This window comes from Rhyacophila brunnea, unplaced genomic scaffold (genome assembly GCF_057557595.1).
Source record: "Rhyacophila brunnea isolate RB1 unplaced genomic scaffold, BYU_Rbru_1.0 scaffold_4, whole genome shotgun sequence".
Taxonomy (NCBI): domain Eukaryota; kingdom Metazoa; phylum Arthropoda; class Insecta; order Trichoptera; family Rhyacophilidae; genus Rhyacophila; species Rhyacophila brunnea.
Genome location: NW_028233068.1, coordinates 30275093 through 30298083, shown reverse-complemented (window position 1 = coordinate 30298083; position 22991 = coordinate 30275093). Strand labels below are relative to the sequence as shown.

The window sequence follows — 22991 nt, the reverse complement described above, 5'->3', positions numbered from 1 at the left end:
CGTCCGAGGCGAGCGAAGGCGAGAAGAGATTTTGCGGTCGATGCTGTTGGTTCGGCGGTTGAGGTAAGAGAGCTTTTTGCGCGCGTTCAACTGACAGGCGGCGTCATGTTCATCCGTCGGTCGGGAACCTCTCTCTTTTACCGACGGATTGACTAGTGGCGGCGCGAGCGGCCGTTTTTGATAGACCGCGTCTGTTTTGGCGGGAGTTTGACGAATTTGAATTTCAAGGAGACGGGTTCCGCTCGGCCGAGGGTTGCGATCACCGCGAAGAGTGGACGTAGGCTGTGGTATTTTGGGAAATATGATGGTTCGGTCCGCCCTTTGAGGTAGTCTCCTGTGGGAGATTTCCATCTGGTATCAACATGCTGTTATTCAATGTATGTTTGGATCCATAGCATGGATCAAATAGGTTGGGTAAGTGACCGACATCCATTAGGTACTCTAAAAATAAAACATCTTCGAAAGGTGGCCAAGATGCACATCGGAAAAGGAAATTAAAAAGAAAGTTTTATAAAAAAATCTTTATTTATTTATTTACACATTAAATTTAAATAGTAGAATGTTACAATGAGTAATCACATATCACTCCATAACTCTTTTTTAAAAAAACATGACTAACATCTTTTCATCTACATAATTTTATCTTCTCATACCATAAATAGACCGAAACATGCCCATCCGATTACATATTAAATTCATTCAAATTTTTATACAATTTTCTGCCATATACATAATATTGTATTCTCTCAAGTCAAAACTACCTTTTCCGAAATAAATTTGACAATTTTAATCATCAATCGACATTAAATATATTTAACAAACTTTTTCAGACATATTATGTATAATAATATATTGGGTACACAATAAGAGGAATAAATAAATTCATTCTAAAAATATCATTACTTCTGATTTAACAATAGTTGTAAATACTATGTTTGGCTTATAGCAGCAACATTTTGAGATCTAATACATTTAGATAAATTTGTGTTTGTAGTTGCTACACCAATCTTAAAATGATAGCAACGCATCAAGTTCAGAGTAGCAGATTTCTGATATTGCACCGTAAATTTTCCAACTATGTGTGCATTATTTTAAAAGAAGAAAAAAATAAGTGCCACAAGTCAACAAAACATAATACATATTATTGAAATTGGTACAACATTCAATAAAATATAGTAATTGTTAAATAACAGACTAGAAATAAATAGTATTTTGTTTTTCAAATGGATTTCAGTATGGAGGTGGAAAAACAGTTAGTATTTGTATGCAATTGACATGCTACACAGTACACAAAATAAATACGGAAATTATATTGTGACTCTATGTCCAATAGAAGAAATATTCAAATTAAAATGCATTATATACATATTTTGTATCATAACCTTTTCAATCAATTTTAATACATAATTCCTACTTTAAAAAAAATTTAAGCAGCAATTAGGTAGGTGTGTACTATAAAAGATGACAATATAAATTATTTTCAGTCTACAGTGTAGCACAAATACGTAGTCAGAAATTAATCTGTTTTTATGCATTTAATGAGACAGATTGTACAATTGAAACACATTACAATGTAAACTTTATATTTAAGGCGATGTCTTTAGAGGCACCTAGCAGAAAAATACAAAGCTTGCAATTTGAGACATTTTTTTGATAATCTACAATTTCAACTGTATTAATTGATAAGTAAATATCTGAAAACATTAAAAAGAAAAATATTTTTTATTTTAAGTCAAAAACAAACTTACAATTGTAAAAAAATGTAATAAAATTTGAATTTGTCGCAGGACCCCATCTTACTATTACATATATTTTATGGTCATATTTATTATTAAAATTTGGTTTATTAAGTTTTCTAAGCTTCACCTAAGAGATTTTTTACTAAATCATAGTTTTAATATTTTTTATATCTATTTTAAAAAACATCCATTTTTATAAAAATACAAATAAAAAGGATTTCAAGTTATAAACATTTATATTTTTATAAAAATCGATGTTTTTAGAATAAATATTAAAACTATGAATTAGTCAAAAATGTCTAAGGCGAATCTTAGAAAACTTAATAAATTAAATTGTAATAATAAATACAAGCATAAGTATATGTAATACAAGATGGGGTCCTGCAACAAATCACATTTTATTACATTTTTTTTACAATTGTAAGTTTATCTTTGACTTAAAATAAAAAATATTTTTTTTTGTAATGTTTTCAGATACATATTTTAATAAATAATATTAATTAACACAGTTGAAATTGTAAATTATCAAAAAAATGTTTGAAATTACAAGCTTCGTATTTTTCCGCCAGGTGCCTCTGGTAGGTAAAGACATCGCCTTAAATGGTTCTTCTTTTGAATTTACGTGACAAACTTCTCTCAACATTTTAATATCCTATAAAAATACATTGATATCGACAAACAAATAATAGCTTTGAATAGGAAAAGGCAGGATATATCGATTTCACTCATTATTTTCCAGTGAAGGACGTCAGGATGGAAAAGGGGAGAGGTGGTATAATAATTGTAATACGGAATTTAGAGATGGAGCAAGCCGGTGGCAGAAGCATGAGCCAAAAGCGCCCGTGCGGCCTGTCGTGCTTCCAAGTGAAGGGTGGCTTCCTTGGCCCAATCCCGAGCTACAGCCCGAGGTGCTCCTGACAGCAGCTGGATATACCTGAGAGCTTGGGCCCATTGTCCTCGTTCTACCCAGTATCTGTCAAAACAATTACACAAAAATCAGTTATTCATCAACACGGTTTTTTAACCACGCAGTTTCAATTTTTTTTTCGTCAAGGTACAGTTACGGTCATAATGATATCCATTTACAAGAAGCTCTTAGTTCCAATGTCGGTTACAACTACATACCGCCATTTTGAGATATTCGCTATTTCCTTTTTGTAAAAATGTCAATAAATAATTAGAAAAAGCGAAAAACTAAATAAAACTATGTTAAACGTTAGATGAGAAATATAAAAAAAATAACGGCTGATATAAATAAGTGACATTGCAATCCAACTCCGGTTTAATACTATTTCACCAATAAATGTAGCCGGATTTGATAGTGTATGAACATACGTATGATGAAAAGGTGCTTATAGAACTAAAATCAATTAAAATATCAAAACAAATAAAAATGGAGGTAACCAACATTGAAACTACAAATAGTGTCACATATTATTATTGTAATGAGTGAAATTATCAAAATATAAAATAATAAGTAAATAAGACACAAAAACCAGAAACACTGTCACACAATATTCTTCCAAAGTTAACCTTTTCGACAATGCTGACTAATTAACTTCGGGCTAGGCGGCAAGATATAAAATATAATAATAATAAATTACTCTGTGAATAATATAAAAGTAAACCTACCTAGCTCTTTGAAGAATATCGTAAGTGTCAAGCTGTGAAAAATCTGTTGGTTGATCGTCGAGTTCGGATTGCGGTGGATTCGAAGACTTAGCCAGGAGTAGTCCTTGGAGCCAAGATAACAGGAATACAGGAAGACGAGCTCCGGTTTCTGGGACTAATGCAACCGATCTGCAAACTTTTTCTACCTGAAAATGGAAAAATGGGTCTTATATACATACACTCAGGGTAAAACAAACATCATTGGTTTCTCAAATTTAAATACCGGTAGATATTAATTCCTTTAGATAGCATTGAATGATGAGATCATGCAGCAATAGTTTCATCACATAGAGACATCTTCCGGACATCTTTTCATCAACCAATAGTATATAAGGGATGATAAGGATGGCCAATAGGTCAATGAATTGATAAAATACTTAGATTTTATAGAATCATAGAACATACAACCGTCAAGGATTGGATGAAATGGCTTACTGTACAACAAGATCTTCTTGGCTACGTGCTAAAACTGTGAACTAACAAGCTCCTCCCATTTTTAACTGCACTTCGATTATAGCGACTTCCGGTTAGCTACGAGTTGTCCACGTGTTAAGACTGCGAACCAATAAGCTCCTCCTATTTAATCAACGACAGCAACTTCCGGCTATTGAATAAATCTTCTTGTTGGACAGTACAGAGGGAGACGACTGCTTCCAGCAGTAAACAAAATGGCTGAAGAGAAATGTTTCAATTATAACATGATAAACATAAGTAACATAAATTAAATGAATACATACTTTGATGAATCTATCCCTAAGCGCCACTTCACTGAGAACTCCCTTTTCCCTGGCTACTGCAGGAAACCCTCTTAAAACGGCTGCAACTAATTCATCTGATTCCGCTGAGGAAATGTAACAAAAATTATTATTGTATTTAAATTGTCTTAATTCAAGACTTCACACAATACAGAATATTTAAGAATGTAACATTCTTCATTGAAAATACATACAGTAGGAGCTCGGTAATCCGGCACCCATATTTTTTCACCTATGCCGGATTGTCAGAAATGCCGGATTATTGGATATCTATAGGAAATGATAAATAATCTGTCAAGGTTTGGCACCGAACTGCCGAGCGAACGGCTCTCCACTCTGTAATCCGGCAGTTTAATGTGAAACCGTAATGTGAAAATAATGGATTATAGAGCAGGAGAGCTGAGTTGCAAAATGCCGGACTATTGGACGTGCCGGATTGGTGAACGCTGGATTACCGAGCGCCTACTGTAGCATGGCACATCCTCAAAAACTTATTCTTATACTGACTTATTTGAAAAATTCATGAAAGAATCTTAAACTAATTCATTCGAAATTGAATTCGATTCAAGGGATTCGAACCCACATTTATCACAGATGTTTTACCAATTAAGTTACAGACTCAATTTATGCTGATAATTTCTAGCAACTGTACATCTGAAGTGTTTTTAAATTCCGTCAATAACACTAACCATATTTTGTAATTTTAAATCTGTACAAAGGTAAGGTATGTTGCACTCATCTTGGGATCCAGGTCATTCAAGCCATCAATCACCGAAATAGGTTCAGTGGTTTTTGAATAATTTCAAGTACATTACGGAATTATATATATAATAAAATAACGCTGGCTGAGCTTATGAAGTCATGGAATTTAGCTTCGAATCCAGGGTCTGGAAAATTCACATATTATTTTTAAATGTGTGTTTTTAGGTCCATCCGAATAGATTGAGCAAGTGGCCAACATCAATTTTTCATTAAAAAAATCGGTCTAGAAACCTCTTCGTGAGATGGTCAAGATCTACATCAAATTGTGCAGCCAAAGGAAAAATATCAGATAGATGGTTAATTTTAAATAAATATTGCGCGTTACCAGCAGCTGCAGCAATGGCGTCAAGTTCTGGAGCGAGAGGTGTTCGAAGTTTGTGGGATTCGCCACTTCGCAGAGCACCTTCTAACGCTTCGCTTGCCGCCCACAACACTTGAGATTGACGGGCCATCTTATCCGCATCCGATCGAGCTGAAGAGAACAGACAACATTATTTCATGCAACGCTATAACCTACATATTACTATGAAATATAACATTTTATATTTACAAAATACTACATGATTATTACTTTTTGATCTTGACAAAGTCAAATATAAACACTTCATAAAAAATCCCAGACTCAACGACTCACTCAAAGTCACTGCCAAACATTAGTTTATTTGTATAATTAAATTTCAGTGAAGCCGTTTCATTAAATTTTATGAATTTTTATCTTAATAATAAATATTACCTTTCAAATCATCATCAACAGCTGCGAGAAAATAACAATTCATTATAGTTTAAAAATAACATTGAAAAAACTTATATGTATTATGAATACAATAATTATAATATGACCATACCATGAAAAACACATTCTGTGGGCGAAAAGTAAAGGGTGAAAAGTCTTAAAAATCGAAAAATAAGTTACATATGACAAATGAACCATTATACATATATGAATAATTGAGAATAGGATCAGTCAAATCAACGTCTCTGAATAACTAAATTACACACAGAAACTTTGGAGTTCCTAGAGAAAATGGTCCAAAAATAGATCTTATTTTGGTTCTCCAGAAAAGTAGCAATTTTAGACTTAACACCTTCTTGTGACACATTTTTTATTATGCATACCTTTTAAAGCATCATCGACACCTTGTAGTCTACCTAAGACGGCAGCCAATCGCAAACCGTGAGCAGCTCTTTCTTTGGCAGCTCGCTCTTCAGCCAATGCCCGTTCATGTTGTGTGACCTTTAAAATTATAATTTATTGATAAATGAGTAAGTGAGAAAGTATTCCCTGAAAAAAGATTTTATATCAATGTTATGTGATAAACATGCACTGATAAGTACATGTCTAGAACAGTGGTTCCTAACCTTCTTTGGTTGGAAAAATCCTTGAATTATTATATGAAATTTTGGCGAATCCCAAACTGGCTGACATATTAGGTTGTACAGAAGTAAAAAACTGCCAAAGATGTTCACAGAATATTTTGTGTTAATATAAATGTTATTTTTTAAAGACATAAATATTTGGAATGAAAAATACCTCATCAGCTCGGTGATCTAGTGCTCCCTGAAGATGCATGGTATGGATCTCTAACTGACGTTTCAATTGCTCATCGGTTTCTCGTGATGCTTCCAACTGTGATGCTAAGATCTAGAATTAAAATTTAAATATAAGCACATTGAAATTCTATTGTTTGACATTGTTCAGTCCTGTCAAGACAGTCATAATTATGCAAACTTTTCGTTAGCAGGGCCAATTTTAACCATTTTCTAATTGTCTAAACCCCAATTAGTACTACGTATATAAAACAAATATGTACACATATTATCATGTAATAAGCATATTGTCACAGTCAAGTTTATGCTTTGTGAAGAGACACCATCCCATTATTTGCTTGAATCATTGCATTCATTGTCATTATGCTGGTAAGTTTGGAAAAATCAAAATTCATTTATGACGTGGTCTGTACACCTTGCAGCAGGTCAGAATCATTGATCTGTATGTCCATGTCGTAGAGATAGACAAGATAGATAAACAACGAATGACATTTTACAATATTGTATCTATTTTACTAACCTTTTTTTGATATAGTACTGCCAGTTCCCTCCTTTCTTTTTCTAACTCGAGTTCAACTTTTGCTCGTATGATATCTTCATCTGTGCCTGAAATGAAATAATTTGTCAAATAAACATATTTTATTCTGATATTGCAGGCATGTCCAACTTTAAGAAGGCCGTGATCTATTTAGTATTAAAAGTGGCAGTAATCTACCACTCACCCAAACTCAATTTGAACAAACATACATATTATATTTGACCGAGGAAACTGGGGCGTTGCAAACAACAACACTTCTCTTTCAACATCACCAAGAACCACTCAATCTCGCATTTATCGTGGAAGTGATAAGTTTTGTTCTTCTTTTGGGCACCCACTGTACTCATTGTCAAACAATTTTTCTACTATGCGACCAACCAAAATGCATCCTGCGATCGACGCGTTTCACATGTTATTGTATCCGCCTTGGATAAGATCAGTTTATTTCAAAACAATAGTTTTATCTCAGACATTACCTCTCAATGCTAGATCTACTTTGTTGGATAGCACCACATCTTGTTTGGCAAGCAACTGTTGATACAAGACAACTCTGCGGAGAGCGAGTAGAAGAAGAGCATCGGGATCTCCTCCGCGAGTATCGAGGCGGCCGAGAGATATGTCCGCACGAGGGAATAAAACCTATTTAACAAAAATCAACGTGACTTATATTATATAATATGTTATTAAAAAATGTAATTTATTATTTTTAATGTGCTGTGATCACACGAATCTAATATATTTGCTTCACATAATAAATTGATTGTTAAGCTAGTTGTTTAAATCCTGTGACCAAGACAGACGACACTATTGCTCTCAGAGCTGTAATGTTGCTCAACACGCCGTGACACATCCATTCGAGAGCGACCTTACATCTCAATACAGTAGTGTTGCCTGTCGCTGTTGTGTATCTCGGGTACGTCAAGCGGCTAGTTTTATGCATATCCCTAAAGAACGGGTTTAAACATAAAGCTTGATTTATACTAAAGAGAGCCTTACAAACTTTAAGTATTACAGCACTCGATGGCGTTTCTAGAACATTTGAAGTATATTAAATTATAAGTTGATGCATTAAAACATAGTGGCAATGATTATATCTACCATCACTGTTTATAGCTCAAATTATAACATTATATTCGATTTTATGATGTATACCTATGTCCAATACCTGACACTCAGTCCTTTCACAAGCAGTTATAAGCTACATTTGCATTATAGTAATGTAAATGTTTTAATTCTGTTGTCAATCAAAGACGTTTCATATTCGAAATGATCAACATATTTATTAATTAACCTTTTCCACTCGAAATTTTTTTTATAGGTACATACCACCCACTCGAGACTTTTTTCCGTACAAAGCATAATTTCAATATAAAACATTTAATTGGTGAAAAAAATGTACAAAAAAATTTTTTTTTTTTATTCTGTAAAATAGATTTATAATGAATATACTGTACTTATTTTTAGTTTATTTATAATTCTTCATTGTGTGGTATTTCACAAAGCAATCTCCAATATGTAATCCTGGCTTATCACAGAATCGTAATGAAATAGCGGTATGTAGAGAAGTGGCTATAAAGTGTAAATCGTCCATACATATAGTTATGACTGTAAATATGATACAAATGAATTGTCTTCAAATACACTTGTAATATAAGCGGCTGTCTCGTAAATTTCCTAAATTAGTTTCGGGCTCATAACAACTCATTCCCAGTGCGGTACACATTATCAAAAGATTTCTCAAAAAATAATAAATCGATACGTAATAATTTTCATTTGACTCATTAGAGTATTTCACATTATATAGGTTCCGAATCGGCATAATATACTAGTAAGTATTGTCATCAAAAACAGTCTATTCAAATATAAAACTATAAACTATACGAGACGCCCCTGCGCAAGCGAGAACCAATAAAAAATATAAACACACTTCAAAATCATGCGTGACAAACACTTCACTCTAGTCTGGGAACGTTCAATAAATAAAATTTATGTGACAAAAAAACATTGCTTGCAAGCGACGACCTACGAATAAAAAAAGAGAAGATTCCGATAAAAATACTATGTTGAAATTACGCACGCAGTATTCTTTTGCCGACTTCTTTCTCAGATAAATGTAATAACCTATTATTATTCATTCTAACTTGATTGAAATCGCATTATAAAAATTTCTGAAAATATTACAAAAAATGACTTTATAGGCGTGCCGCCGCTACGGCGGCACTCGAGTAATACGGGAAACTTATAATGCCGTTGATATGGCGGCACTCGAGTGTTAAGGGTTAATAAAACAATAGCATCTATTGGTAAAAAATGCAAGTTTATGCTGGCAATAGTGGCACATTTAATAATATGAGTCGTCGAATCACATAACCTGCTGTGGAGACGTTTTCTAGTTAAGAAAAAAACAAATTAAATGGTTTTCACTTCATACTTACTACGTCAATATATTATTATATAATTTTACTTTCCGATCAAATTCACTGACATAAAATGATAAACACAAATACGCTATATCGCAAGGTAATGTTCTAAAAAAGGTGGTTTTAAAAATGTCTAGAATTGATTTTGCGACTTAACAACATATATTATTATTATGAAATTGACTGTGTATCTATGATTGTGTTGCTTTTTAACAGATGCGGGCAGAAATAGTGTGAAGTTTGCTACAAATAAATCATCGTCAACGAATTCAATGCTTGGATTAAGAGTGACCGAAGATATAATTTACTTCACATTGCAGGTGTATGGTACGAGGGTGGGTCAATAAGTCCTTAGAAAAGCCGACAGGTGGCGCGACTAGTACTGTAAGCGGTTTGTTTTCATGCAGCGGCACTACCGATTCAGTATGCTGCGAAGTTTCAATCAGATTGGTCGGGTTGTTGTGTGTTTCTCGTACATTTAAAAAAAAAATTTGCTTGTGGAAAATGGAAAAATGGAAAATGGAGAAAATTGAGTTTAGAGCTGTTATTAAACATTTTAATATAAAAGGGTTAACAGCAAAGGAAATAAAAAATGAGTTGGATTTAGTTCACGGCATATCTGCTCCTTCACTTGCAACTATTTATAACTGGTTAAATGAATTTAAACGTGGTCGTACATCAACAAAGGATGAACCACGCTCAGGACGTCCTGTAGAGGTGACTACACCAGAAATGATCAATAAAATCCACGATATGGTGTTAAGTGACCGAAGATTAAAGTTGAGTGAGATAATTGAGATTACAGGGATCTCAAAAGGTAGCGTCATTTCTATTTTACATGACAAATTGGGCATGAAAAAAATTTCTGCAAGATGGGTGCCGCGTTTGCTCACAGTCGACAATAAACGCAATAGGGTGGTGGCCTCTAAAGCCCTGTTGTCGCTCATGCAACGCAATCCGGATGAATTTTTTCGTCGCTTTGTGACTGTAGATGAAACATGGATACACCACTATACTCCCGAGACGAAAGAACAGTCAAAGCAGTGGATTGCGAAGGCAAACCATGTCCAAAGAAGGCGAAAACCGTAAAATCAGCTGGTAAGGTTATGGCTACTGTATTTTGGGATGCACGTGAAATTATTTTCGTTGACTATTTGGAAAAAGGAAAAACAATAACAGGGGATTATTATGCATCTTTATTGGACCAGCTAAAAAACAAAATTGAAGAAAAACGGCCTCATTTAAACAGGAAAAAAATCCTCTTTCATCAGGACAATGCCCGTGTTCACACATGTTTACGATCAATGGCTAAAATTGAAGAATTGAAGTTCGAATTGGTCGACCACCCACTGTATTCGCCAGATTTAGCCCCCAGTGACTTTTTCCTTTTCCCAAACTTAAAAAAATGGCTAAGTGGACAACGTTTTTTTTTCAAATGAAGAAGTCATCGATCGGACAAATGCTTATTTTGAGGACCTTCCGAAAACTTATTTTTCTGACGGTTTAAAAAAAATTGAGAAACGTCTAACCAAGTGTATTGAGCTCCAAGGAGATTATGTTGAGAAATAAAAAAAAAATACAAAAATAAAAACTGTTTTAATGCTTTTTTCTAAGGAATTATTGACCCACCCTCGTATCTAGGAAATGTATACAAATCAAATGGTCTGGTATGCCCGTAACCATGATGATAACAAATGGTAAGTGTGTATTTTTTTTATAAAATCCTCTATTCATTTTAATCACAAAATACATTAATCAAAGTCATTGCAGAAAACCTTGTCCTATAGACAATACCTAAATATAAGAAAGTGAAGCTGAAAAATGGTTTCTGATGCTAATGATTAAGCTAACTGCAAGTAATTTCGCCTTCGCAGATTTATTTGTAGCAAACATTACGCTTTTGTGCTCTGAGATTCATCTGCCAAGGCTGCACTCTGAGGTAAAATTGACTTGCATAAGTATTATAAAATGAAAAAAAAATTTACACAATGATTCATCGTTATTTATCAGTGTGTCATGCGTACATTATAACAAAATATCAAAACAGAATGTTGTTTCATTTATGGCTGCCATTTTTTCAATGAAACAGCATACAGAATAATAATTTGTTTACGGCTAGAGCTTCAGTCACACTAAAATGTTTTGGAATCACCATTAAGTCTTGTAATACAAAAAATGCATATGAATCCTTTTAGATACATTCCAAGTTCTTTAAAATTAATAGAAAATGTATATGTAACTGTTTTAGTGAAAAAAAACATAATTTTGTAATGAAATATACTGACCTCTAGTTCGTCAACAAAGTGCTGTCTTGCCCTCTCAACTTGCGGCCAATATCTCTGAGCGACGGCAGCCGATGCCTTTGCCCTTTCGTAAGCCGCCTTTGTAGAAGATAAATCCGATCGAGCACGCTGGCCATTCGCTCCGCCAAACTCATCTGGAAATTAATTTTCACCAAACCGTTTGAGTATAGACTAAGAGTACGGATGAAGTATGGACACTTTCATGAATAAATCAATAATGTAATTTTCCCTGTTGCTTTTAATTATTATCCTACGTATAATTTGGACAGTGCTTACCGAGTACTTTAGCAGCTGCCTCAGCGTCATTCTCGGCAACTTCTCGTGCTGCTGTGCTTCTCTTCAAGTCCTCCCAGGGACCCTTTCCTGTACCGCCTTCCTCACAACTTTCCATCACCTGAATAATACCAAAACGACAATTCATTAGTAAATGTAGACTGTTAAACATATTTATCTTTTTATACATTATGATATGATGATTGGTTGTTCGCTATTAGCTCATTACTTGCATGTTAAGTAGGTTAAAATAGGGTGGCGGTAGGGAAGGGTATCATAAGTACCCATGCCTGATTCAAATATACATTTTATATGAAGGAAAACATCAAATTTTTGAATGAGCAATTTTTTATGCGGGTTAGAAATACAATATCCTATACTGCTCGAAGCTCCTTACAATTGTTATATAAGTGGCCACATAGCAAGTTGGGCAATGCCAGCTATAATATATCCAGCGATGGGAGTGTTAAGCGCCAGCTAGACACTCATGCTTTACCACAAGCTTACCTGCACAAAACCGGTTTGTATCGGGAAGCCCGTGTATGGACGGTAAAACTGTAGCTCGCACAAACCAAGAAGCGCAGCCTGCGTAAAATTTAACTTGCTTGAAATTTTGGTTTATGCAAACTCGGTTTGTACGGTAAAGCTAGTACGTGTAGGGATACGGGATACAAGCCGCACTTGTTCTCTGTCCGTCAAATGTTACAGTGTAAATAATACGTCTTAGTACCCAATAAAGATAATTCAGACAAACTAATCTTCATGTACTGTTTGTGTAAAACCTTGTAAAATGCTCTGCATGTGTCCGGAATAATTAAAGACAAGGCTTGCAGAGAAATTGCTGCCAAAAATCTTAAATCCCTATATGCACTTCCAGTAGCTAAAAACCTAAAAGTACATGTCAGTCTTTCAATTATTAGAGGCCTGACCAAATGTAATAACTCATTATATGCATTTTCATCCATTCCTAAATAATTCTGCCAGTCAGCTGGATCTTCTCTTAATTGAGTAAATTTATATGCGAGTGTATGTTTCTTCCTAGTAGCCATTGCTTGGCCCACTTGGATCTGTAGCGTTTATCTCTCTTTCTTTTCACCAATACAATTGCAACTGCAATTCGGATAATACAGTATTACCATGACGACGATTTCTGTCCTAATGAGGTTTGCGCCAACTCACTTGTGCCGTGTGGCCATCACGAAGTGTTCCGTATTTTTTGCACAAACTAAGCCGTGCGGGCAAGTCGCTGTCGTCTAGCCGGTGCATAAGGGAAAAGAAGGGAACCTAGACTGAACTGGTTGAACTGTATAAGGCAGTAAAGGTAACTTGTGACAGACTGAGGGAAGTGGAGACGCTTCCCAGAAGCGGCCTAGACATACTGTGGGTTATAGAACTGATAAGCTATTCATAAATTATTAGATTAAAACAATACAACTCGCTAAGATATTATATCAATCAAGTCGTTGAACGGAATAGATGCATCATCATTGGTTCTACAATAATTCAGTATGGACTTGTCCGCATTCCAAGGAGATAGTCTACTATGACAAATGTCTGTCATTTGCCAACTTATTAGGTCCAAACTCTGATCCAAACACATTGAAAAAACAACAATCTGAATTCATTGACGGACTCATGACCCACAGCATTAAAAGTGGGCTTTCTACTTACACCTGAGTCTAAGATTAATAAGATTACCAAGTACACATAATAGCAGATGAAAAATATACAACGGAGTGTATGTAATCACTGAGAAGATTACAAAATTTGCTATCGTTTGCATTTTTAGGATTAAACTCACAGCATGAATGTCTCTGGCGTATTCATTGAGTGCAACAGTGGCGCGTTTGTATGCGGATCGTGCAGCAGACGCCGCTTCCTCGATGACCCCTTTGTCTTCATCATCATTTGCAAGCGAAGAGGTGGGAGACATGACGGGTGGCACCGGCATGGGAACCTTAATTTCTGATTGATTGGGAGCTGAAAAATTCAAAATGTTGATTTTAATTATGACATAATAATATATGTCTAAATTATAATAAAAAAAAATTATACCACTTATTTAAATGAACATGAACCAGTTTTGTCTGCTAAGACATTTTTGATTGATGCCCACCTATGCAGACAAAACCCTTCTTTATTTTTATTAAAATATACTATACTATGTTTAAGATTATATTACTATATAATATAATGGTTTCTCAAAAAGAATTTACTAATAATCACGATAAGGTAAGAAGCAGACCTAAATATGTATGACGTATGTAATAATAATTAAGTAAGATCTATAGTCATATTTCTACAGAAATTATAACATAGAAATAATAATAGTATGTTGACGACAGAATGTATTTATTTCTTTGTCTACCATTTTATGTAAAATTCATATAATTTCAAAGTACGTATTGGGACAGACGAACACAGTTGTATTATTTTATTGTTATATTTGTGCCTTTTAAATTATCTTGTGACACATATTATAACATCATAAGAATATAGTAGTTAACTAACCTTTGATGATTTCTATTGGTAAATCAGCCTCCTCCGTTTCTTGGATTTGTGCTCGTTCCTTGATTGGTTTAGGAGCTACGTTACAACAAAATATTAACACACAGACTGATAAAATTAACAAACAGCATGCAGGAAAATATTATAAGAATCAATTTAAATAAATTAATAGTAACATAAAAACATTTAAATAAGAAGCAAAGCCAAGTATGTCACATTTAAAACTAAATGAGTTGTTACGGATGATTTTCACATAATATTAATTATGCAGCAAAAGTTGAAATACAGTTTTCATTAATTATATTTGTGTATTCGAAAGAAAATGGGAGCTAAGGGTCGTATGCATGAGATTCCCAAAAACCTTATAGGCTATACCCTATACTGCACGTTTGTATGCATGAGTACAAATCGAGTGCTTAAAGTCAGACAACGTTATCTACAAAAAAGTGTTTTTTTTTTTTTTGAAATAACGTTATTTTACATTTACGGCTACATGATAGTCAAACAACGTTATGTCAATCTTTTCTAATTTCTTATTAAATCGTCAGTAAAGTTTAACGCTAACTACAGAAGTTACCCTTGTTTTCATATTTTTTTAAAACTATCCTTATAAATTTTAACATCATCATAAGCAAGGTAAATGTACAATACACAATAAATTATAAAATATTAACATTAGGTTTTAAATAAACATTTCCCTTGTTGAGTTACAAGAATCTAAAATAACGATTTTTGGCTCTCCTGTAAAGTTGCACTTTTGTAGATAGTGTTGTTTGACACTAAGCCCTCAAAATGTAATTTGTTGTTTAGTGACGTCACGAATGTGACGTCATCATGTGTCATGGTGTCCTTATATTAGCAATCTTATAAAATTTCATTCCCCGATCAATAATTCAAAATTTTGAAATTGTAAATGTGTCTGAAAGTGTGCGAATGGTACCATATAAATTTAATAATTATAAATGAATAATTGAACTTTAAATAATTTATCAGTTATTTTATCACATTTATTTTATAATTCTCCTGTACGAAAGGATACAGTATTGCCAGTAAACATTTCCATTTGGTGGCGATACTGAATACATACATATTATTATGACTAACTTCACTTCAATTATGAGATGTCAAAACAGAATAAGAATAAATGACAGAAATGCAAATGGATTCAGATAATAATATGTAATCTCTGTATAATATTATCATTTATGCCAATCACCGTATGACACTAATGATGTATCCAGTGTATTTGAGAGTTGTACCTTGTTTATTACAGTTATCTTACAATAATTAACTAGGTAGGTAGGTACCATAATATTTAGAAGAATGCAGAATGCTTCCAATTGCATATTTTAATGCCAGATACAGCAGTAGGTACCTATTTTTGCGGTCGTTTAGCGGAGATATTTTATCGTAATCTTACGTAAATCCATCTTATCTCTCCATGAGAAATATTGCGCTTTGTAAGCGAAATAGGTACGAGGCATTGTATCAGTTACCTACTATCTAGATTATAGACTAGGGATCAAAATTATATGTATTTTGTAAACAGCACGACTAAGAACTGTTTTTAAAGTTCGCAAATGTTTTACAGAGTCTACAAAATGAACGAGGGCCTCAAGCAAACGTTTGTTGTAATGAATGCATTATTAAAATGACATTTGAAAGTGACAGATGAAGCAGCCATTTTGAATGGCGTGTGACGTCAGATTGCTTACGTCACAAACAGTGCTATATGCTATATGATGGAAAATCGGTTAAATAGCTTATGAAGAATTTGGGAATCTCATACATACGGCCCTAAGTTTCATGTCATTGTTATTCATGAAAGCCAAAAAAAGATTAAGTTTTGGACAACCTTATACTTTTTGAATTTTTATGTATTTATGTGAAATTTTCTAATTCAATGTTGTTGATTCGACTCATTTCATTTGTCCTTTACACATATACAGTACTCTCTCAGTAATACGCCATCCCAAAAACCAGACAAAATAAATGTCCAAATAGTGAAAGTGGCGGATCATAGTGCATACATACAAAATATGGTAAAATGAAAACATGGATTTTGTAAAAATAGTTTTTTTGAGAAATTTATACTAGAAAATTACGGTTTTATTTATAATTAAAATCAAGTATTTATTAAATTATACGTATTTATAATCTAAGTTTATTAACTAAATATTAAACAGTAAATCTCTTGATACAACCAGTTGTTCAGTGAGGCAGATATTCTTGAATCGCTTAGGATTCCTGGCTTTCCCAGACCAAAAGCTTCATTTTGTGTGTCCCGGTTGCATTGGAGCACGGCATAATAATTGTGATGCGGTCCTTGGGCACTTTTCTCCCTGGTACATTACTTTCTTCGCGATGAACATACGTTTTACAAAGGAGATGTTTCCAAAATAAACCTATCTCATCTGCGTTGTATACTTGTACGCAGCGGACTACTAAATTTGACAATCGAATACCGGAGAATTATAGAGCTTGATTTTGTGCTTTCAACTAGTAAAAATAACGGCGGATTATAGTGGTTGTCGGATAATCGAGCAGCGGATTACTGAGAGTGTACTGTATTTCATTACGGCAAATTTAGTATCGCTTAACTTGTTTTCAATTTCCTAGACTTATTTCCATTTGGCTTGCCTTACTCATAGAGAATTTAATATTTAGAAATTTACATTCGCTGATAAGTTAATCCTGACATTGGCATTAGTCAATGAACATGAAATTAAATATTATGTTCTGATGGTTTAAATAAACAGTAAAAAATAAAGTTATTTATGATTGAAATTGAATAAAATTTGTTTGAAAAATGTTTTTTTATTAAATCTAGTGAAAATAATATGCATAGTTATAACACAATTGTTCATTTATGGTATATCATAACAAGTCCTAATAAATTAGTTGCGTTTCTTAAAAATTCATTAAATTTTACAAAAGCAAATCATATATAAGACTAACACCAATCTAGCAAAAGTCTATGAACCAAAATCGTATAATTTACCCTGAACTGGTGCCAAAATGTCGACTTTCTTTTGGACAGGTTTCGGTAAGTCAGCTGTTTTTTTGTTATCGCTGGACTCTCCTCCGAAGATCATGCTGTTGGCGGAAGATGCCAGACCTTTGACTTGTGACACCGCCCAAGATCCGGGCATATCTCGCTCTTGATACATAAGAGCAATAGCATCATCTGTCCAGGGCGCATAGTCTTTTAGTAGGCTACGGAAGTCGCTGTTGCTCCTGAAAAAGCGCATTCATTTTATTAGTGTTGAATGTTATAATTTTTCAACACCACAGCATATAGATTACTCTTGTATTACAACAAGTATAATAGTCGGTCATGATAATAACTTAGATGGAAGTGTTACTTAATATTAATAGAATTCAATATTAAAAAGTTTACAATTAGGCCATCCTCTCACGTGAATACTCAAAAAAGACGAGACTGAAACTCCAGTATCTAGCTCATCTATTTCAATGGCGGCACGCTGACGGCAAGACTGAAATCTCTCAGTTTCAAATCGCCCGCAACTGAAACCGAGGAGACACAACATGCTAGTCTCCCAGTCTCTCAGTTGCCAGTCACCCATTAAACAGTGGTACCAATATCAGTAGATTCAATGAAAAATCATATTTTCTTACCAAAATTGGTAGCAATGAAATGAAATACACAAGCAATAAAAAGTCAAGACGTCAAAATTTAAAGATGGGCGAACCGATTTTTAATTTTAAATATGTGGCAGATGTTGAGAAATACTCCTGCCTGTATAATTACAGGCTGCCAGAATATTCCCGTAGAGATATTACGGAAAAAGCTTAGAATGAAGAAGGAAAGACAATGGGTTTGACAGTTTGAGGTCATGAGATTACTGGGTTTCAGTAGCCCCGTGTGCGAAGCATCAGTCACTGGCCAGTTTATAAATTACATCAGCAACCAGTTTGTCGGATTTTAGTTTCTGCGTGAGAGGATGGCCTTAGGTGAATGATTGAGGAATAATATTATGGACACGAGAGACATCCAGTGACATATAATACCCACTATAGCAGTGGTGGCGAACCTATGGCACGCGTGCCACCAGTGGCATGCGAGACGATTTTGCATGGCACGCGTTTGAAGAGAAAAAAACCTATAATATAATAAATGAGAGATCGCATTGTATAAAAAATACAAGGCAAATACTCTTCAAGAATAAGCATAATGTTTAATTTAAATATATAATTGCATAGGTTGGTCCTTAGACTTTATGCATCACATATAATATTATCGTACCAACATCATCAGGCGGCAGGGAATGCCGCGCCGCGAAACTCTAATTTTGATCGATTTACAAAGCTTGAGACCACTGTAGCGAGAGAATGCCTCATCTGATTGGAACAATTCTGGTGTATATTTCTGCGTAAATAACCAAACTAATTAATCCATTAACAAACAATTTCATTTCTACACAAAAAGACTGCACCAAATAAGAAACAAAAACTTGGTGAAGCTAGTAGTAATTCTGGCAGACAGTTTCAAAATTGGTGGACCGAAATATATGGCGTAATTGAAAAAAAGTGACAAAGCTATATTATGTGTCCTATGCTTTGTGAGTGGTATCTAGAAAATCATCATTTTTTGATAGAATTTTTAAAAACTATTTTCCCCATAACTGCTCGGCATGACAGTGGAAAAATAATATTTGGGAAATTTTGGCACGCGTAAGTAAAAAGGTTCGCCAACCCTGCACTATAGCAAACAATTATTTTAATAAACTGATATTATTTACTAAATTATTTTATTTACATATATTTACTTGATATTTTAAGTAATTTTTGGTATTGGTTTAAAATAACATTAATAAGGTTAGGGATTCCAACAAAAATCATAAGAAAGAATTAATATGTATTCTATCTACTTACTGGCATTACTCGATTTTTATCAATGGTTTATACTTAAAGCAGTTCATATTGTTTCCTCAAGATATGTTGTGTGAAAAGTAATTTTTCAGGTTGTCACTATGTATATTTGTCTTTAATATCTATTTTCAATACTACAACAGGCTAAGAAACTCAATGACAGTATTATTATAGTAGAAGGTAGTGAACAAATCACAGAAACACTGAGGATTTCAGAAAATCACATAGATGCTAGTATTTTGACCTCATCGCAAATTGATCCTGGAGTCCTCAACAGAGACAGCATCGCTACAACATTTTTGGTTGAAACAAGGGCTGGTGACGCTTGCAACTAAATCAGATCGACATGGTCAGCACGTCGAGCATAGCAAATGTTGCTGCACAGGTGCTGTTCTTCACGGTCAGCCTTTCGTTTCGGCTAGTCGCACGATATCACTATAGTGTCACTGTCCCACCTGTGTCCGTGGAAGACAGTTTTGGTTTATGGCCATGTTGCAGCAAGACAAATTTGTATATGTGACCGGACTTATGCATAGAACTAAGAGGGCCACCTATAACATCCTCATTTGATGGTTTTATTTGTTCCCCAAAAAGAACTGTGTTAAGTATGGCAGTGATATTAGCTTTACAATTGTGTTCGCTCACTTGGCATATGCGAGTGTAGCACCAGTGATTGCAGTGGCGCCCAGCAGGGCTAGAATTAGCTTGGAGCCGAGGCGTGACTTAGTTGGACGTTCAGAAGATGAAGATGGCTCGGCTAACCCGGGGGGCGTGGCCATGCTTCGCACGCTCCCCGTTAACCGAGCATTCACCTGCCAACATCAATTACATAGTATTATAGAATCTTAAAAATTCGTCAATTGGCGGTCATGGTTTGACGTCAGAAAGTCACCGTTGATTAAAAGAAATATGGATATTATATGAAATTGACAACTGTTGTTTTTTATTGCTATAACTGACCATGACTGCATTACGTCAAAATAACCAAGCGTAGTAGACCCCTTAGGCACACAAAATTATCTATGTGAAAAATTAGAAATTATAATAGAATATTTTATTAACCAGTGAGAAAATAACTAATTAATATGTAATATTATAAGTGCTTATGATACCTAGCTAATAATATTTAGAATTGTCAAACAAATGAAACAGACATTATTTGTAATTATAAATATAGTTGTTGTCTGTGTACTTACAGTCCAGTATCCATTGTATTTGAAATACAGAAATCGCAAATCATAGAAATATTTTGAAATGAAATCTGACAGAACTACATTCGATAAACGTCTCGGGTAGAGGTTATGTTATTATGTAAGTTAAAAAATATTAAACAATACATGATATCGGCGATGTGAGTTTATTGATAAGTTGAAAAATAAATATTAAAATGAAAATTCATCAGGATGTTATATTTCTGACAATACTTTATTTAGAATTTGACAGATGTAATACCTTCATATAATATCCAAAAGTGACATAATTTCTATTTCAATGGTTTTAAACATACCGGCGCCACCAATGTCAATAAATTGATTTTAAATCGAAAACGTTACCTTTACTACATTTGATGTTGTGATTTTCAATGGAATTCTGAACATTTTGTCTAAAGTAGCCCTGCCAAAACACGATTGCAGATGTTTCCAATGTTTCTCGCGAAATATTTGAAAAGGTTCACCTCTTGAAAGGGCTGACAGCTGCCAAAATGAAAAAAATACTTTTCCCTAAACCTATTATGATAAACATTATAAATGGATAACTAGGTATTATGTTGGTAAAAATAATTAAGTCACAAACTATATAACGGGAAACCAAATTATAGAATATCATGAAATAATATGAAATTTTACGATAAAAAAGCAACATGAGAATTTTACTTATAAATAAAATTATAAACCTACCTCCTACCTATATATATATATAAATTATATTAGGGAATGGGACGACTGGCCTCCGGACAATTGGACGCCGCACTGTCGTAGACACGTGTAGAGGAAGTATTTTAATCAGTTTCTATCTACTACTTAGTAGATTGAATTCATTTTACTCTTAACATAATGTATTCTTTATCGCGGATTGAGAATTACCATGCCTAAGGCTTTATATTAAATAAAAAACTCTTTTTTCGTTGGAACTTAAACATATGCACGATTAAATCATTGTTTACGTCTGCATATTTACATTCTTACCAACTATTAAATCATAATATAATCATTGAAGTATACATAATAATATTGAATATATTTTTTTAAAGTACTTGTAAGTACCTAACGTCTATTTATTTTCGAATTCCGTGGCGTCCAGTTGTCCGGTGCCAAATCGTCCTAGACCCATTATATTATAGCCAATATAGCAATAGCTATATTTAAAAAGTTAGAGCTATCAGTATCTGTAGATCCATAGCCATTTCAAGCGTAACTTTAGCAAAAGCTTAATTTTATTATTCTTGAGTGGATTAATTCCACCTCATTTTAGCGTTACAAATAAACCGCTTCTAAAAATAGTGACTATTTTATTTTATCACTTGCAATATTACGTTAGACTGTCTGACAGCTGATTGACACTCAGTGTTGCCAACCGTACTACAATTATAGTATTTGTACTATAATTTTGGTCGGTATACTATCATCATCATCATCATCATCGGCCTGAATCTATCCACTGCTAGATGAAGGCCTCTTCAAGCTGCTTCCACTTCTCTCGGTCCTGTGCATTGCGTTGTTACGTACTTCCGCAGAACTTTATCATTTCATCGATCCAGCGGTGTCTAGGTCTATCTTGCGGACGTTTTGTACTTCTTGGATACCACTGGATGACTAGATTTATCCAACGATTTTCTCTTCTTCGAGCTATATGTCTAGCCCATCTCCATTTAAAGCTTTTAATAAACTCTATTACATCGCAAACCCTTGTCTGCTTCCTTATCCACGCATTCCTCTTTTTGTCCTTTCGCGTTATGCCCAGCATGCACCTCTCCATACCACGTTGTGCTACTCTAAGTTTCTGGATCTCTCTTTTACTTAGGGTGCATGTTTCACACGCATATGTGATCACGGAAAGCACACACTGGTTTGCGCTTTAGGCACAGTGGAAGGTCACTTTTGAAGATATTATTCAGGCGGCCAAAAGAACTCCAGCCTAACTTTACTCTGCGAACAATTTCATAAAATATACATCTATCCATAGATACTTGTTGTCCCAGATAGATGTAGCTTTTCACTTGTTCGAGCTGAGTGCCATTGATGAGGATCTCTTTTTGGCCTGCAAAGCAGTTGAACATGACTTTCGTCTTTGTTACATTTATTTTCAAACCTACTTTGTTGCTTACTTCAGCGAGTTCCTGCATTTTGTTTTGGAGGTCATCTGAGTCTTGCGAGAAAATTACTATGTCATCGGCAAAGCACAGATGACTTAGGTATTCTCCATTTATGGGGATCCCTTTGTCATTCCAGTCAAGTTGCCTTAATAAGTCTTCAAGGGTAGCTGTAAATAGTTTAGGTGAGATTGTATCACCTTGTCGGACTCCCTTGCTGATAGGAAATCTGCGCGATGGTTTATGGAGATTTACAGATGCTGTTGCGCTA

The 22991-nt window shown here is 34.2% G+C and overlaps 1 protein-coding gene across 3 annotated transcripts; it reads right to left on the bottom strand.

The window, feature by feature from the left end:
• Positions 1-512: 512 nt before the first annotated feature.
• Mitofilin (inner membrane mitochondrial protein mitofilin) lies at positions 513-21127 on the bottom strand. 3 transcript variants are annotated; one of them, XR_015071567.1, is made up of 15 exons: positions 20964-21127; positions 20056-20222; positions 17519-17754; positions 13811-13989; positions 12013-12130; positions 11719-11870; positions 7490-7652; positions 6996-7081; positions 6459-6569; positions 6044-6161; positions 5253-5399; positions 4148-4251; positions 3372-3556; positions 2330-2712; positions 513-1610 (listed from the first exon to the last, which is right to left on the bottom strand). XR_015071567.1 is itself a non-coding variant. In XM_085955013.1 (15 exons), exons 1-15 carry the CDS (start codon positions 21006-21008, stop codon positions 2535-2537), a joined length of 2064 nt encoding a protein of 687 aa, XP_085811139.1. In that variant the 5' UTR covers positions 21009-21116; the 3' UTR covers positions 2201-2534. The 3 variants fall into 3 exon arrangements, 2 of the variants coding, with proteins under 2 accessions (XP_085811139.1, XP_085811140.1); XM_085955013.1 differs by lacking the exon at positions 513-1610 and adding an exon at positions 14521-14595 and having other exon boundaries at positions 2201-2712; positions 20964-21116; XM_085955014.1 differs by lacking the exon at positions 513-1610 and having other exon boundaries at positions 2201-2712.
• Between the last annotated feature and the right edge of the window lie 1864 nt (positions 21128-22991).